The sequence below is a fragment of the Heterocephalus glaber genome, unplaced genomic scaffold (genome assembly GCF_053883595.1).
Source record: "Heterocephalus glaber isolate CG9 unplaced genomic scaffold, H.glaber_assembly_v1.0 deba00001689, whole genome shotgun sequence".
Taxonomy (NCBI): domain Eukaryota; kingdom Metazoa; phylum Chordata; class Mammalia; order Rodentia; family Bathyergidae; genus Heterocephalus; species Heterocephalus glaber.
The window spans coordinates 12,524,634-12,542,173 of NW_028258414.1; the positions used below are offsets into that span (position 1 = coordinate 12,524,634).

The 17,540-nt window shown below is 42.3% G+C and overlaps 1 protein-coding gene across 4 annotated transcripts in view; it reads left to right on the forward strand.

Moving 5' to 3' along the window:
* Thsd4 (thrombospondin type 1 domain containing 4) overlaps positions 1-17,540 on the forward strand; it is a 576,439-nt gene that overhangs the window by 36,211 nt on the left and 522,688 nt on the right. For all 4 annotated transcript variants that reach the window (XM_087199195.1, XM_087199194.1, XM_087199196.1 and 1 more), the window contains one exon: positions 8,003-8,072. In XM_087199195.1, the coding sequence (XP_087055321.1) occupies positions 8,003-8,072 (70 nt within the window). The remainder of the gene's footprint in view (positions 1-8,002; positions 8,073-17,540) is intronic.

The following is a 17,540-nucleotide window of genomic DNA, read 5'->3' on the forward strand; positions in this document are numbered from 1 at the left end:
TGTGTATTGAGTTTGTGTACTATCTGAATATTTTGTGTAACTACAAAGCTCGGGCAACTTGATGTGACCATGAGAATTGCACAGGTACAGTGCCTGGGGCTCATCCATGGGATTCTGGTAGGAGCCATCTGAATGGTAGGCTCAGAGCTAGGAGGAGATCAGACAGTTTTCTGGAGGATTGCCCTGGCAAACTCCTACCTATAAAATGATGGCAAGTATCCAGACAGTATTGATTTTTCTTTATGCCTGGCACAGCCCTGTTCCTGGATGCTGTCTTCATCACTCAGTGCTTGGCTGTGGGATTTTTCTAGAACATTCTGTACCAAAAGCAGATTGAATGGAATCAAGGTGTGATCTTGGGATTGCCAACTCCCCATTCCTTCTCTCCCCAGTTAGATTTTATGCCCCATATTAACACTGACTCCCCTCCTCCAGGATTAGGACCAGGAGCTCCAGCTTATAGAAGTTTTCCTCTTAAGACTGTCTTCCTTTTCCAAACTCTTCTAATTTTCCAACAATTCTGGGTTGCCCTTAACACTTTCTTAATAGAAAGTATCCCAGGCACAGCATCACTTTGCATTTCTCTAGGCACTGATATTTCCTCTCTCCCTGTCTTCTTTTTTCCTTTCACTTCATTCTATCCTTCCATTCTTTTATTCTCTTGATCATTTTTAGCCCTGAGGATGGATGAAGACAATGCTGATTGTTCTGCTGGCTGCAAAGGTATACCAGAAACCTTTTCCTCGAGAAACCGATCATTGAGTAGGGGAATGCACCAAGGCTGTTGTGTCTCAACATGCTATGCTGTGATGAAACACCTTGCACTTCCAGAAGTGCTGAGCCAGAAAACACAAATGGTGATACTGCTGAGAACCTGGGAATAAACAATAAAAACCAATACACAACTAGAATAGGTGTTTCTAAGTCTGTGCTATAAAGTGAGTTTTATCCACATGGGCCAGGAAGGCCTTTTCCCAAAGCCAGTTTGGTCTTGTTTGGCTGCAGCGAGGCTAGCTGAAGGGTACTCAGGCCCAGGCAGTCCAGAGGAAGCTGAGCTAAGGGGCTGCAGGAGCACTGGTAGCAGACAATAAGCAACATGAAGCAATGAGAAGAAAGGAGACAACACAGTGACACCTGCATTCACAAAGCCCTAGGAGTCTTGGGGTCTCAGGCCTCATCCCATTATGTCCAGAGGCCACCTGTGCACCAGACAGCAGCTCCTGGCTGTGCAGGATGGAGAGGTATTCACTCTGGAGACTTGGAGCCAGCTAAGAAAGGTGCCGAAGCACAGGATACTCTGTAAAGAGTGTGGAGAAAATAAATAGAATGCATTAAAGAAAAGGTTTAGGATTTACATGACTAGTCTCATTTACTTTGAAACTTAGAATGTCCTTTACTGAGGCTGGATACATGAGGTTTTATTGCATTTGCTTTGTGTTCTAAGGATCCCTACCCCCCAAAAATGAAAGAAAATAAGTCTGTGAAGCTACAAACTCGTACAGACCAGGGAAGAAAACAGAAGTGCTACAATGCAAATGCTTGGTTTAAAAATTTTTTTAAAATGTTGCGTCCTAGTGAGGTCCCAGAGTATAGCAGTTAAAGTCCAAGCCAAGGGTCTCTAGGATATGCACTGTTCAGTAAATGGCAGCCTCTCTGTGCCTCAGTTTCCTCACCTGACAAATGGGCATAATAATAGTATCCAATGGAATATTGCGAAGATTAAATGAAAGGCTACTTGTAAACACCATCAGTGAGAATCATTAAATCTTTGTTCTGCAGAGTTGGCCATAGCCGTCTCCTCCTTTGCTGCGATTACTCAAGTGCTGTCAGAGGAGGGCACTGGCTGAGAGGAGCCCGATAAAATGCACACTTAGCAAAAAGTTATCTCCAGAGTGCACTAAGTAAGGATTTCACTTCAGTGCTGAGATTCTGGCTCTGCTTGGCTATGGTCGGTATAATTTCATTAGTGATCAGGTTGCTCCCCAAATACCTCTTGGGTTGTATTAGGTGAAGAAGAAAAGTAGTGTTTCCCCCTCCTCCTGTCTTCCTTGTTTTGATACTTGATATGCTCAAGGGCTGTCGGAGGGAGGCCGAGGCACTCAGTGGCTGTGACATGGTCCACACTCTCAGGAGTTGAGGGCCAGTTGGTTTGGGGCTGTGGGGAGCAGGTTAGCCAAGGCAAACACAGAAGCCCCGAGCTCTGTTCCTTGATGTAAATCTGGTAGGAAATTTAAATGAGCATTATTTTATACATGAGGAAATGAAATGATAGAGTGCTTCAACTCTAGAACAGCAGTGGATAAACTGCGTATACTATATATTTCTCATTTTTTGCATTTTTAAATTTCACTGGTACATTTTAGATATACCTAATAACATTCATCGTAGAGAATTTATACCTGTCCATGACATATCTTGCTTCTCCTTGTTTCCCATTCCCCGAAACACTGGGTCGTTTGGACTGCAAGGTGAATCGGAAAGTCTTGGTAGGAATGTGGCTTCCCCCGCAGCTTGGAGGGGACTGAGTGATTTGTTTGCCAAGGCCCTGGTAGCCTTCAATCTGTCAAAAGGCTGCGAGCTGGGAGCCCTGTGCCAAAGCAAACCATCCAAGTGCAATAACACCTGAGCTGCACACATGGACATGCACACACGCACTCCCAGCGTCCCAGCCGTAATTTCAAATCGGGTCAGGAGAACACAGTTTGGGGGTGGATCGCTGGTGTTTTGAAGAGGTGTGGGCACAGGGACAGGCTACCAATTAGCAAGGTATGTGCGAGGCGGGTGGGGCAGCCAGGACTCCGCTGGGCAGGGCTGGACAACCTTGAGCCCTTGGCAGAGTCCCTGGGCCCCTGGGGTTATATATTTCTCTGGCTGCTGTTATTGCAACCCGAAGAATAATTTTCCTCTGGGGGAATTTATTTTATTCTGTTCAGAGCAGAGCCCATTTAATAGCTAAGATTTTATTCCAGAATGAATTTGATTAGATAGCCTATGCACTTGAGCTTCCCTAGCGCCTGGCTAGACGAAGAAAGGAAGTATATGAACATCTAAATATAACTTGGGTAGCCTCTTTGCAGCCAGAGGCATTGGCAAACATTTTGCTGCCATCCCTCCCGTAAATCTATGCAGGAGAGCTTTTGCGGGGAGAGAGGGTATCACAGAGAAGTTCAGAAACACAGTCTATAGTTTATAACGGTAGTGACAAATTCAGCTCCCGATCTCATGTGGCTTACATTCTAGCGAGTGGAGGGAGAAAGAGATTTAAACAAATAAAGATGTGGCACAGGAGAAAGAAAGAAAGAGAAATAGTCTGGTGTGGGATGGAGACCTCAGGAGGAGACAGGGGACTTGGTGTGCAGTCCCTCTGAGCCGGGGAACCCAAAGCTCTCCTCTCCTTGAGGGTCCCGCACTCCCGCTTCTGCCTGGGTCCCCTCAGTGTGAGGGCACAACCCTGGCTTGGCGGGTTTGCCAAGCTTGATTGCTGTACAAATATGTGGCTTCCATGTGTGCCAAGAGCTCAGAGGCGCCGAGGTGTAGCACGTTTACAAGGCTGCTGTTTGTTTTTTCAATGAAACCACGCCGATCTGTTTTTCTTTTTGAGTTACGTACATTACGAACGATTCCTATTTCTAAGCACAGGTTCATCATGGGCTTAATCACTCGAGGTAGGCAGGAGTTGTTTCAGCCTCTCTGGTTTACAGATGAGGAAACTGAGGCACAGGGAGGAAGGTGATTTGCCGGAGGTCACACGTCCTGGGAGCATGGGCTCCCACTTGCTTTTGGCCTAGAGGAAACCCTAGATCTAGCAGGGGTACAATTAGAAATAAGTGTCTTTTCCCCACCACTGTCTGTCAGATCCCTGCCCTCTCATTGGATGATGACCTGAGTGGCTTTCCTCAACCACTACAGGTTTTAGGCTCAGTTTTAAGTATTAAAAACTCCTGCCAGGTGTGGTGGTACACTCCTATGAGCCCAGCACTCTGGGAGGCTGAAGCAGGAGGGTCAAAAGTTCAACCCCAGCCTGGGCAACTCAGTGATTTAGTGGGACCCTGCCTCAAAATAAAAGAATAAAAAGGGTGGAGGATATAGTTTAGTGTGAAGGCCCTGGGTTCAATACCCCATACTGCAAAAAAAAAAAATCAAGTATTAAAAACTTCAAAGACAGAGAGAGAGAGACTGTGTGTTTGGGGTTCCTTGATTCCTTTTAGTAAATAGTTTTGGAACTGAATCTAGGCTAGCCATGGCATCAGCATCGAGACCTGTGCCACTAGCTTTCAATGTCTCTGCGAATGTGACAGCAGAGACAGAAAATGTTTCTATCATCATAGAAGATCTATTGGACCACACTGGTCTAGAGCTTCAGCAAGTTATAAGTTAAATCTCCATTCTTTTCACTCTGATTTCAGGTTTTGGTTTTGTTGTTATTATGGTTTGTTTTTAGACAGGGTCTTGCTATGCAGTCCAGGCTGGCCTGCAACTCATGGCGATCCTCCTGCCCCAGCCTCCTCCCAAGTGCTGGGATTACACACATGCACCACCACCTGGCTTCATGGTCTGTTTTTATGAATGGATCTCTTGAATGGAAGGCTATTGTTTATAAATAAACTAGTGGGCATTAAAGAGAAAGTCTAGCCAGATGAAAACATTTCAGTCTCTCCTCCATTTTCAAACTTTCCTTCCCCAAGCTGACCCTGGTCTAGCCTCAGACTCCGGGAGTGGGAGAGTGGGCTTCTCTGCTTTCTTCACACTCCTGCTTTGCTCCCTGTCCATCCCTCCTGACAGGTTAACTCCTCCAGGAGCAGAGTGGAGCAGATCGGGGACAGCTGGGCACAGAGAATCCAGTGGGATTGGCAGCTGTTGTCCTGTGGCACCCAGGTCCTCTGTTAGCTGAAGTCTGGGGTGCAGATTCTGCCCTGGGCACTTCTTCCGTGGGTCCTTTTGGGACCATCACCTTGATGTTCCCGAGGGGGTTGTGCAGGAGCTGCTGACCCTTTATCACCCCCATGTGCACCTCTTCCAGTCCACAGCACCTGTTGCATGTCCACTTTATAGGGATCACCTCACAGTGAGGGGGTCCTTTCCATGTCTCCTAAGTGCAGGGTCTTTCCAGGGGGGCGTGCACAAAGTTCATGGAGAAACAGCACCTCCTGCCTCTCTACACTCTAGAAATCCAGACATACACACACCCAGCCTCCCTTCCGCCTGTCTTCCTGGATGTTCCAGCCACTCTCAGGCCTAGGGACTTTCAGGGGAGAGTCAGGAACCAACCTTTCCGCCCAAAGTGCCAGGGGTCCTTGCTTGGCTTGGGACCAGCTCCTACTTTTCCTTTGCTGTAAGGAAGTGGGGCAAAGGAGGATGGTGGCAGCTGTACTCAGGATTCCTCTATCCCTTTTCCAAGAATTCCACACCTAGCAGGGCGTGATAGCATGTGCCAGTAATCCCTGTAGTCTGCAAGACAGGCAAGAGGCTCACGAGTTCAAGCCCATCTTGGGCAATTTAATGACTTAGTGAGACCCTGTCTCAAAATAAAAACAAAAAAGGGCTTAGTGTAGTTAAGGCTCTGGGTTTATTCTCCAGTACCTCCCTCCCCAAAGGAAAGAAATGCACGACTAGCAACTTCCTCCATCCCTCACCCTCCTTGTGCATACAGGCTCAAGGTGCACGTGGCCTGGAGCGTGCACCCTCTTTGTTCTTCCTGAGTTGGCAGTGTAGCTCCCCTTTGGAGCATGTGCAGACTCCACTATCTTGGGCCTCAGCTCTGGGGCTCAGCTGCAGCTCTCAGAGAACAGAAAGGACGCCCGAGCCCTTGTCAGTCACACACACTCTGTTCCTTGCTTCTCATCACCACATAGCACTGTCTCGAAGCAGTCTGTCCATATCTATTCTGTCGGTCCTGCTGGGGCTTCAGCTCCTTCACATACAAAGTGGGGGTCAGGTGGCGTTCTGGATCCTTGAGATGGGCTGGAGGCCTCATCCAGCCCCACAAGCCTCAGCTCCCAGAATCAGCCACCATGTCCTCATCGCCAGCCCCGCACTGCAGTTTTCTTGCACTGAGGCAATGTTTTGCCCCTCCTGGGAGGCTTCACCGGCGGCACTGTGCCAAGCTGAGCATGGTGACACAGGCCTGCCATCCTGCCACTGTGGGGGCTGAGGCGGGAAGGCTGCAAGTTTGAACCCAGCCTGGACAATTTAGCGACTTAAGTGAGACCCTGTCTCCAAATAAAAATGTAAAAAGGAGTGGAGATTTAGATCAGTGCAAAAGCCCTGGGTTCAATCCTCAAGCCACAAAAGCGGGGGGTGGGGTGGTTGTGATATTTAAGTGCACAACTTCCCCCATCTCTATTAGGGTTAATTAAGCCCTAACGGGTTCAAAAGACATAGCACCCCCCTTGCAGGGATGCTTAAAATAGTGACGCTGTGATTTGAAATCAAGAGACTTCGGGCATGAAAGTTAACTGGCCACACTCATCCCTTCTCTGGCTTATTCCAGTGCTGGGTGTTTTCACCTCTGTCTGTTCGGCCATCCCCCAGGAAAGATGAGAACGTGGACACTCAGGCTTACAGATGTTAACTACCCAGGCACCCAGATGGGGTGCTGGGGCTGGGATTCCAGCCTAGATGTGCTGGAATCCACCGCTCTGCACTCCCTCCAGCACTTGCTGTCTCTCGGCCAGCCGGCTCCCGTTTCTACACCTCTCCTTGATTTGATGACAAGTCCTAATCAGGGCTGGTGACAGTGGAGCTTAATGCAGCTAATGCCACCCATGGAGAGAACACGTGATGCCGCCAAACTAAGGACATGCAGCAGAAAGGCTCCAAGCCCGGCAGAAAAGAGGGGACTTGCCCTGGGCAGGCTCAGAGACCCCACTTTTGCCTTGGCCTGAGTGCCTGTGAAGGACGGTGCACGTGCACGTGCATGGCGATCCTCCCAGCTGGCTTCTGCTGTTACCTTCACTTCCTGAGGGAGGGAGTTGAGTGAGGCTCAAAGAGGCTAGACTGGAACCTGAAGCCCTGCTGCTAAGTGGTGAAGCTGGATTTTTAAAAAATTGCTCCATCTGGTGTTTTAAAAAAAATTTGTATTTTTATGAGTACAGTACATGTTTGCAGTACATAATGATTACATTCTTCCTGGAGAGTTGGTACGTGGACATAGCACATCTTAATTCTCTTCCTTCTCCTCTCCTTCCATCCCTTGGTCCCTCTTGGAAAATATCTGTCTCCATTTCCTATAATCTATCTTTTATTTTGCTCTTTTTATTTTAGGTTTCTCCTATAGGAGAAACCATACAATATTTAAGCTTGTACATCTGATTTCTTTCACTTAACATCATGGTCTCAAGGTGCATCCATTTTGCCACAAATGACTCAAGCTTATCCTTCTTTATGGGAGAGTAGTACTCCACTGTGTATAAATACCACATTTTCTTTTATTTATTTGTCTGCTGATGGGCATGTAGGCTACTTCTGAAGTTTAGCTGCTATGAATTTTGCTGTTATAAACACCAGTATGCATGTAACTTTGTAATATGATGTCTTTTATTGTTTGGGAAAGATCCCTAGAAGAGAAATAGCTGGGTTGAATGAAATTTCTAGATCTAGTTTTTGGAGGAATCTCCATACTGATTTCCATAGTTGTTCTAGTTTATTTTCCCACCAATAGTGTAGAGGGGTTCCTTTATCTCTGCTGCCTCACCAGTATTTGTTATTGTTTTATTTCTTGATGATGACCATTCTTTCTGGTCAGATGGAATCTTGGCATTATTTTAATTCACATTTTTCTAATGGCCAGAGTTATTGAACATTTTTTTTCATATATTTATTGGCCGTTTGTACTTCGGAGCTGGGATCTGACCCCAGATCTGCCCCATGCGTGAGACCCTGGGCTGGCTCTTTACTCCCTCACTGGTCGCATCCGGGCCCCTGGATTGGATGTCCTCTCCCTCCGGCTGCCACTGCCTGGGACACACTCACAGCCCTTCCTGTTGCTGTCTTTCCTCCCCAGTGTCCTGGGTTCCCTCCTGTTGCTCGGACTCCAGCTCGTCTGCCCGCAGCCCTCCACTGAACACAGAAAGGTGAGTCACAGCCACCCAGAGCCTTTCCTTCTCTGCAGGAGGGGCCGAGGTCCCTCTGGTCACCATCCTGAGCTTTGTTCCATTTGGAGGTGAGTCACTGCCAGTGCTGAGAGGAAGCTCCATGTCCGGAACATTCACCTGTCCTCCCATCTTCCCTCGGTCCCTGCAGCTTGAACATGAAGCCCATGAGGCCCATCTCTGGCCTGCATGGGTGGAATGGATGGGTAAGGATGGGACAGTGAGAAGATTCTGGAAAGGCATTGGAGGGCTCTGGTGACCACCTGGTATGGAGCAAAAGGTGCTCCCCTTCCGGGGGCACCTTCATGGTCAAGATCAGAGGGAACACTGTAGCTATGACCATGGGTGTGGCGATGCCAGAAGACCCCAACAGGGACTCAGCCACTACCGCCGGTGACCAGGCAGGGAGGGAGCTGGGAAGTAAGAACCCGGCCCTCTTCTGCCTATCTCAGCCCCTGCTGGTGACTCCCTTTGGCCAGATCCAATCAGGAGACAGAAGACAAGAAGCCCCTAATGCAGTCCCCAAAGGCCAGCTTCCTGGGCCACAGGGCCAGGGGAAAGGGGTGGACAGGGCATTTTGGGGGAGCAGATAGCGTCCCTTTGTGCTCAGAGTGCTTCACAGGAAGAAGCCCTCAATCTCCCACAGCCTAACACGGCCCTGCCACATGCCAGGTGCTGGGTGAATGTCCCCTTAGAACTGCATGCTAGGAGCATGATAGGAGTCAGGAAGTCCCCAAGATCCCTTTGTGTTAGTTGGGATCTCCTCGTGTCTCCCTGAGATGGAATTCAGACCTCTGAGTAGGGAACACCATTCTTCTCTATGGGCCACTGACTTGGCCAGGTCTTTTGTTAAGAAAATGTTTCACAGGGGACATTCAGGAGAGAAGGGGACCGAAGAGGGAGTGTGTGCATGGGCTTGGCTGTTCGTGGCCTTTCCACGAGCCCTTCTTGTCTGGTTGGTCTAATTTCTCTTGGATCTAAGGGTTATGTCCTGGTTCTGTTTTTCCAGGCCTGGTGTAAGCCACTATTGCCCTGTATCCCTCACCAGAAGGTCAGCTCTCTGAAAGTGGGATCTTACTGATCTCGTTCACTGCCATGACCCCAGCTCCTGGATTGCAGCCTAACCCTAAATGACTAACTGAGCCAGACTGAGAGGCTGAGGCCAGCTTGGACTGAACAGTGAGCTCAAGGCCAGCATGAACTACATAGTGAGGCCCTTTCTCAAAAAGCAAAAACAAAACAAAACAAAATGGAAAGCCTGGGCCAAGGTCTAAACATCATTTTGCCAAATTTGTTTGGAATTTTAAACCTCCTTATTCTATGGCTTCATCCACATTCACCATTTCAATACTCAGAAAAGGCAACTGTCTATTTTTATTATTGTTATATTATTTATTAATATTTGGAATTACAGGAAGTCTCTGGCTTACTAATAAGTTTTGTTCCAGGAGAACATTCGTAAGTCAGATTTATTTGTAAGTCCAGCAAAGTGAGTCTTAAATACCTTTGGCACAAATATACAATGTAAAGCATAAAAAAACCAAACACACACACACACAAATACTGTAAATAAACTATTTTTACTTTTACAGTTAGCTTAAAATGGCAAGGTAGACATGTGAGCTTCTTCCGAGATTTGTTCCCACCTACAGATGTTTGACATGTGAAGTCTGCTCCTATTTGTAAAAGTTTGAAACTCAAATGTCCCTAAGTTGGGGACATACTCTATTGGAACTGTTAATGACTGACTTATTACTTACATGTTCTTTTTGTTGTTACTCAAGTAGACTATTAGAGCTAAAAAATATTTTATTTTTTGAAGTTTCCATCCCAACATAATTTATTGTGTGCATATATTCTCACACACAGATATTTTATCAATGTATTTAGTTAGCTTTTAGGAATTTGTAGGAAGAAATATAGTTACATTTTAGAAGATTGGTTGGGGTTGTGACGAGTGTGAAATATTTTAACATTGACATTTTGGTTAACATTTTGATGCTGAATATCTGATTTTCAAGAACAGATTTTTAAATTTTTATTGATATGTATGCTCAGTACATCATGATTATATTCATCATGGGGAATTGGTACACATACATAACACATCTTAATTCTTTCTCTTCCCCTTCTCCTCTCCACTTTATCTCTTGGTCCCTTCCCATTTGCAAAAGATCTATCTCCCTAATTCCTATTTTCTATCTTTTATTTTAGAGCTAAAATATATACCAAATCATCAATTTACTTTGCTGTCACTTACTCTTTAAAGGTAACTTGAATGACATATGTGTAGCTGAAGGTCCCCAAATACCTTCACATTTCTTGAAGCATTTGTTCTAAGAAATGGGGGAAAAAATGATCATGAGCTACTTTCAAATGCTGAATTAAAAAACTGAGCAAAAGTGTCACATACTGGTATACAGTACCTTGTCAAAATAGTATTAAGAACTTGAGGTAGAAAGACAGATTTTAAAAATTTTTGCAAAATCATTTATGGACTGCTTGGAGAACATACATTTTAAAACTGTCGTCAAATGTAATAAATACATGCATTTTGACTGCCAAGGTTGTTGCTGTTAATCCAAGAGAAGAGAGCAGTGCTTCCTTGGGTGGTAGATTTCTTTTCGGTGTTTTATTAGAGCTTTGTGCAACTGTGGCTGTCATCTGGTATGTCCCCCAAAACCTGGCAGGAGAACTAGGGCTGGCAGGAGTAGCAGCCATTTATTCCTACAAGATGAGAAATAAGGAAATGCTCATTAACATATTAAATGCTGCAATGTGGAAATGCTTATTAAATGCTGCGGTGTCTTTTCTATATAGATATGTTGCAGATATTTTAGACTTTCTGGGCTATAACATCTGTCACAATTATCCATTTCTGCTGTTGAAGCACAGAGGCAGTTGGAGACAATATATAAATGAATGAGCATGTCTGTGTTCCAATAAAACTTTACGTACAAAAGTAGGTGGTAAAAGCTGGGCGTGGCATTGCACACCTGTAATCCCAGCCCTCAGGAGGCTGAGGCAGGAGGATCGCCACAAGTTCGGGGCCAGCCTGGGCTACACAGTGAGTTCAAGGCCAGCCTGTACTACAAAAATGAGACCCTGTCTCAAAAAATAAAAAACAAAGTGGATGGTGAGCTAGTGTTGGCCCTGGGGCCACAGTTTGCCAATTCCTATTCTAAAGTCCAGATAGAAAAGAGCTAACTGCAAATTTATGTATTTTGGAATTTTGGAATTCGATGTTGGAAACTGCCTCCTCCTGGGACTTTAAGAAGCACAAAGGAGTTGGTGGAAAATATGTATTTTTTCATTAATGTAAGATTTATATTTGCTATCAAGTTTTCCTTAGTTAGATATATCATAATTGAATTCAGGAGGAGCCATTATTTTGTGGTAAAATCTACTTCCCATCTTTAGCAGAGAGCTGCAAAAAGAATTAGAAAACCATTTATGAGAAATTCTTAAGGGACAGCATTATTAATTTGTACATATTATAGTTTAGTATGCATATAAAAACTAGCTACTAAAAGACATATCTTTTCTTCTTCATTACAATGATATGTCCAACTTTAGCATATGGAAACATTTCTATAGTGTAAGCTATTCTGAGGAAAAGACATAATTTGTAAATGCTGTCAAGTAAACTATGCATTTTGAAATACTGCTCGGGTGACTCGATACATCTCTGTAAAACTGTCCCAAACAGTACAGGAAAAGAGTAGCTCTTTCCAGATGTTTCTATCCACAAGTCCTCCCCTTATTCCTGCTGTATAAACAGTATCACAAACAATTGCTCAACCGTCTGTTCTTAGTAATTAATTAATGATACTTCACAGTTTTTGCTTTTTGAGACAGGGTCTCACTATGTAATGCAGGCTGGCCTTGAACTCACGGTGATCCTCCTGCCTCAGCCTCCCCAGTGTGGGATCACAGGTGTGTGCCACCACACATGGACAAATTACTGTATTTTTAAAACTTGCAACACAGCACCAAGACAAGCAGACAAAGCTTTTTTGTGGCTTTATTTCTAGATAAAATGGGACCAAGAACAGGGGGGGAAAAAAAACCTCAACCAAGATTTTAATAAAACCAATACTAAGGGAAAATATGTAGATAATGGAAAGCTTTTTAAATAATGAAACTGCTCTACTGTGTGCCCTACAGACATTCATTAAGTTGTTTCACAATATTAGTGTTATGGTCAACATACTCTACACAGAAAAGAATTATAAACCAGTATGTCTTTTAGCTTCTGCAAGTGGAAATGCATTTACTTCAACACAACTGTGCAACTTTTTTAAAAAGTTTACTTTTAAAAAATTAAAAATGCATATGTTTACTATAGAAAATGATAAAAACTAGGAGGAAATAAAAATTCACTCCTAAGGCCACTAGACAAAGGGAACTGCTCTTGAGCCTGTTATTTACAGAAACTTTCAAACAGAGAATGGACACTATCAAATCAAGTAAGGGGAGAGTAAAATATTTGTTTTGCCAACTGATAAGCAAGTCACAATGCAAACAGCAGGAGACCTCGTGATGGGTGCAGCCACATTAATGCAGTAGGCATGCGACCAATGGGTTTTGGTTGCCTCTTCACATCTCCCAATTGGTTATTGAACAGAAGAACAAAAGAAGTTTTAGGTTACACAAAACTTTCCCCATTATTGTTGCTGTGTTCAAGAAGAAGAAGAAGAGAGAAAACAATAGTATTCATAAGAATATCTTCTTTCTTTTCTTCTTTACTTACTGGCCATTTGTACTCTCTGAAAAGTGCCTCTTAAGTTCATTTGCCTATTGTTGGATTGGGCCACTTGGTTTGAAGGGGGTGAATATTTTTTCAGTTCTTTATATATTCTAAATACTAGCCCTCTATAAAAACAGTAGCTACCAATTTTCCCCACTGTTTTCAGGTTTTCTCTTCACTCTGTTGATTGTTTTCTTTGCTATGCAGAAGCTTTTTAATTTGCTGTAGTTCCATTTGTTGAGTCTTTTTTTTTTTTTTTTTGGTACCCGGGATCGAACTCGGGTCCTTGCGCTTGCGCAGCAGGCGGCGAAACCACTGAGCTAAATCCCCGGCCCCATTTGTTGATTCTTGATTCTTTTTTTCCTGTGCTATTGGAGTCCAAATCAGGAAATCCTTGCCTATGCCCGTGTCTTCAAGCGTTTCCCCTGTTATCTTTAGACAGTTTAAAAGTTTCTGTTTTTATGTCTAAGTCTTTGATCCGTTTTGATTTGATTTTAATGCAGGGTGAGAGCTAAGGACTAGTTTCCATCTTCTGCGTATGGATAATCAATTTTCCCAACACCTTTGGTTAGACAGGCTGTCTTTTCTCCAATGTATGTTTTTGGCCCCTTTGTCAAAAACCAGATGGCTGTAGGTACATGGAGTTGTTTCTGCGTATTTTGCTCGAATTCCATTGGCTCACATGTCTATTTTTGTGCCAGTTCCAGGCTGTTTTTGTTATTATACCTTTGCAGCATAACTTGAAACCTGTAGTTGTAATGCCTTCCACTTGCTCTTGTTCTTTTTTTTCTCTTTTGAGACGGGGTCTGGCTATGTGGTTCAGGCTGGTCTGGTCTTGAACTCACAGTGATGCTCCAGCTTCAGCCTCCTGAGTGCTGGGACTACCAGCATGCACTGCTGTGCCCAGCCCACCTTGCTCTTTTTGCTCAGGATTGGTCTGGCTATTTGGGTGTCTTCTGTTTCCATGCAAATTTTAGGATTTTTTTCCTTAATTCAGTGAAGAATATTGCTATTTTGATAGGAATTGCATTAATTCTACAGATCATTTTTGGCCAAAAAAATACATGAAAAAAATCTTTAGCCATTAGGGAAATGCAATAAAAACTACATTGAAATAAGGGATTTTGGCTATGATGGCCCTTCTATCCTGCCTCAGTACTTAGGGTTTGGTTCTACCAAGAGGCATGTACAACAAGATTCATTAACAATTGTATTTACAATACCTCCAAGCTGGAAAAACATCTAATAGCCTATCAGCAAGAGGATAGATTAACAAATTGTAATATGCTATTATAAGAGAATACCAAATAACAATGACAATGACAGCACCAACAAAAATAAACTTGTTTCCAGTCGAGATAAAGCAACAGGGATTAGTTTACCCTTACACCTAAAATAACATCACAAGATTTACCCTCTCACTTGAAACAACCGAAAATATTTTAACATATATAACCTGAATATTGTTAAGATAGCTCATTCTCCTCAGATTGATCTACAGATTTAACACAATTCCAACAAAATTTTCATCAGACATTTTCAGTGAAATAGATGAATGGGTTAAAAGAAATCCCTATAGAAATGCAAAAAAATCTAAAATAGGCCAAATTTCAAAAAGAAAAAATTGCAAGATTTATACTCTATAATATTTATATTTTTAGCTACAGTAGCCAAGATAGCATATTATTGGTATAAAAATAGGCAAGTAAATAATAAGACAGAACAGTATATAGAGATAGACCCACATATACATGGACAACTTATTTTTGACAAAGGTGAAAGTAATTCTGAGGAGAAAGGATAGTCTTTATTAAAAAAAAAATGCTGGAACAATTAGGTATTCACCTGCAAAAAAGGGAATTTTAGTCCACCTTTTATATAATAATATATAAAAGTATTAATTCAAACTAGGAATAGAAAAAAATTACTTCAACATAATAAAAACTATATAAAAAAAGAAGAGAACATCATATTCCATGATGAAGATGGAAAGCTTTCCCTTTATGAGCAAAACCAAGACAAGGATGCCTGCTTTTGCCACTTTGATTCGATAGGGTGCTGGAAGTTTTAGAAAGAACCTTTAGGCTAGAAAAGAAAAGAATTGGAAAAGAAGAAGAAAAATAATTTCAGTTCACAAATGACATGATCTTATATTTTGACAACTTTAAAGAATCCATAAAAAGGCAATCAGAAATAGGGCTAGGGATTTAGCTCAGTGGCACTGCCCCTGCCTCGCAAGCACAAGGTCCTGAGTTTGATCCCCAGTAGCAAAAAGAAAAAAAAAAAAAAGAATTCATTAAAGTAATAGAATAAAAAGTCAACATGCAAAAACCAGTTGCATTTATGTATACTAAAAATAGTCAATCCAAATAAGAGCCTATTCTATTTATAATAGCTTCAAAAAGAATACAATATCAAGAAATTAACTTAACCAAAGAGGTGAAAGACTTATACAATGAAAATTACAAAACATTGATGAAAGAAGTGAAAGACAAATATATATAAAAATGTTTCATGTTCATAGATTGGAAGACTTAATATTGTAATGATGTCAGTACTACCAGAAGTGACCTATGGATTCAATGCAATCACTATCAAAATCTCAATGATGTTTTTGGAGAAATAGAAAAATAATCCTAAAATTCATAAGGAATCTCAAGGGAACTCCTAATAGTGAAAACAATATAGAAAACAGAACAAATCAGGAGAACACATACTTTCTGATTTCAGAAATTAGAAAGCTATAGTGATCAAAACAATCTGGTACTGGTGTAAGGACAAACATATTGACTACTGGAATAAAATGGAAAGCCCAGAAATAAACAGACATATATGATCAAATGATTTTTTGCAAGGATGTCAAGACCATTCAATGGGAAAAGGACAAGCTTTTCAACAAATGATCCTGGGAAAACTGGACATCCACATGCAGAAGAATTAAATTGGGCCCATTTCTAACACCAAATACAAAAACTAACTCAAAATAAATCAAACATCTAAATATAAGACCTAAAACTATAAAATGCCTACAAAAAAATAAGACAAAATCTTCATGACATAGGACATGGCAGTTATATCAAAAGCATTAGACAGTAAGAGAAAAATAGACAACAGAGACTTCACTAAAATGATTTTTTTGTGTGTGCCTCCAGAGTCACTCTCAATAGAATATAAAGGCAATCCACAGAATGAATGGGAGAAAATATTTGTAAATCATGTATCTGATAAAGGATTAATATCTTATAAATATAGAGAACTTTTAAAACTCCACAACAATAAAACAAACCTGATTCATGAATGGGCAAAGGTCTCTAATAGACATTTCTTTGAAAAAAATATGCAAATAGCCAATAGGCATATGCAAAGATCCTCTGTGTTTTGGAGGGTTGAGGGTAAGGGAGGAAGGAAGGATTATCAGGAGGCTAAATGCAACTTTTAGGGTGATGGATATGTGCATTATCTTGATTGTGGCAATGCTTTTATAAGTGAATAAATGTAGGAAAACTTATCAAATTGTACAGTTTACATATGTACAATTTATTATATCTCAATTATATCTCAGTGAAGTCTTTTATTTTTGGGATAGGGAATCGAACTCAGGACTTTGCTTTGTGAGGCAGGCAAGGTGCCACTGAGCTAAATCCCTGGACGTCAGTGAAGCTTTTTAAAATAAACTATTGATCAATCCCTGGTACCAATAAAATAAAATAAACTATTAATACAAGCAACAAGTAAAGAATTTCATTGTCATTATATTGACCATAAGAAACCAGATAACAAAAATTTCTACAATATGATTCCATTTATAGTTAGGTCAAGAATGAGGATGTCATTGGTAGCAAAAATAATATCAGAACATTAGAGACCAGTGGGGGATGGGGATGGCCAATTTGAGGGAAACTTCCAGGGTGTTGGAAATGCTCCAAATCTTGATATGTGTGAAGGGTACTTGGATCTTCAAAAGACAAGAATTCATACATTTACAATGAGCTTACTTTATGTATGTTATATTCAATTTTTAAAGCAGGAGGAAAAGAAGGTGACAACACAGTGATCTAATCCCAGAACTGAAATGGCCATCAAAGTCCCTGGAGCAGTGTGGGACAGTCGCCCTGTGGGAGTGACCAGGAAACAAAGCTACCCTTGAAAGAACAGCATAAGGCCTGCTGTCATTAGTGTCCAGCCCCAGAGCTGAAGAGAACTAGAAGCTGATTCTAAAGCAGTACGCTGTCCCTCCCAGCTGGGATTTGTCAAGCTTTCTGTTTCTAATGATATAAATATAACTGGCTGCTTCTGAAAATTTAAGAGGATTTCTTTTTAAAGAAATGAAGAAATTAAAGTCAAAATGCTTTAGGAAGGGAAGAATTCCAAAAGTTCACTAATTTCTGCTATGCATTTAGCAGAATCTACTCTTGGATTCAAATATGATGCCAGAAAAATCACATTTGCTTCTGTTAACATAGACCAGTAAGCTTAGGGCTTGGTCTTTGGAGAGCCTTTTATGATGTTGCAGAAAAAGAACATCTCCAGGGCTTTTAGTTTTAGAATAATGGAGCAGTAGGGACCAGGGATTTAGCTCAGTGGTTTCGCCGCCTGCTGCACAAGTGCAAGGACCTGAGTTCGATCCCCAGTATCCCCCCCAAAGAAACCTCAATCAAAATAATGGAGCAGTCCTGGCATCTTAGCCTCTTCCTTGCTGA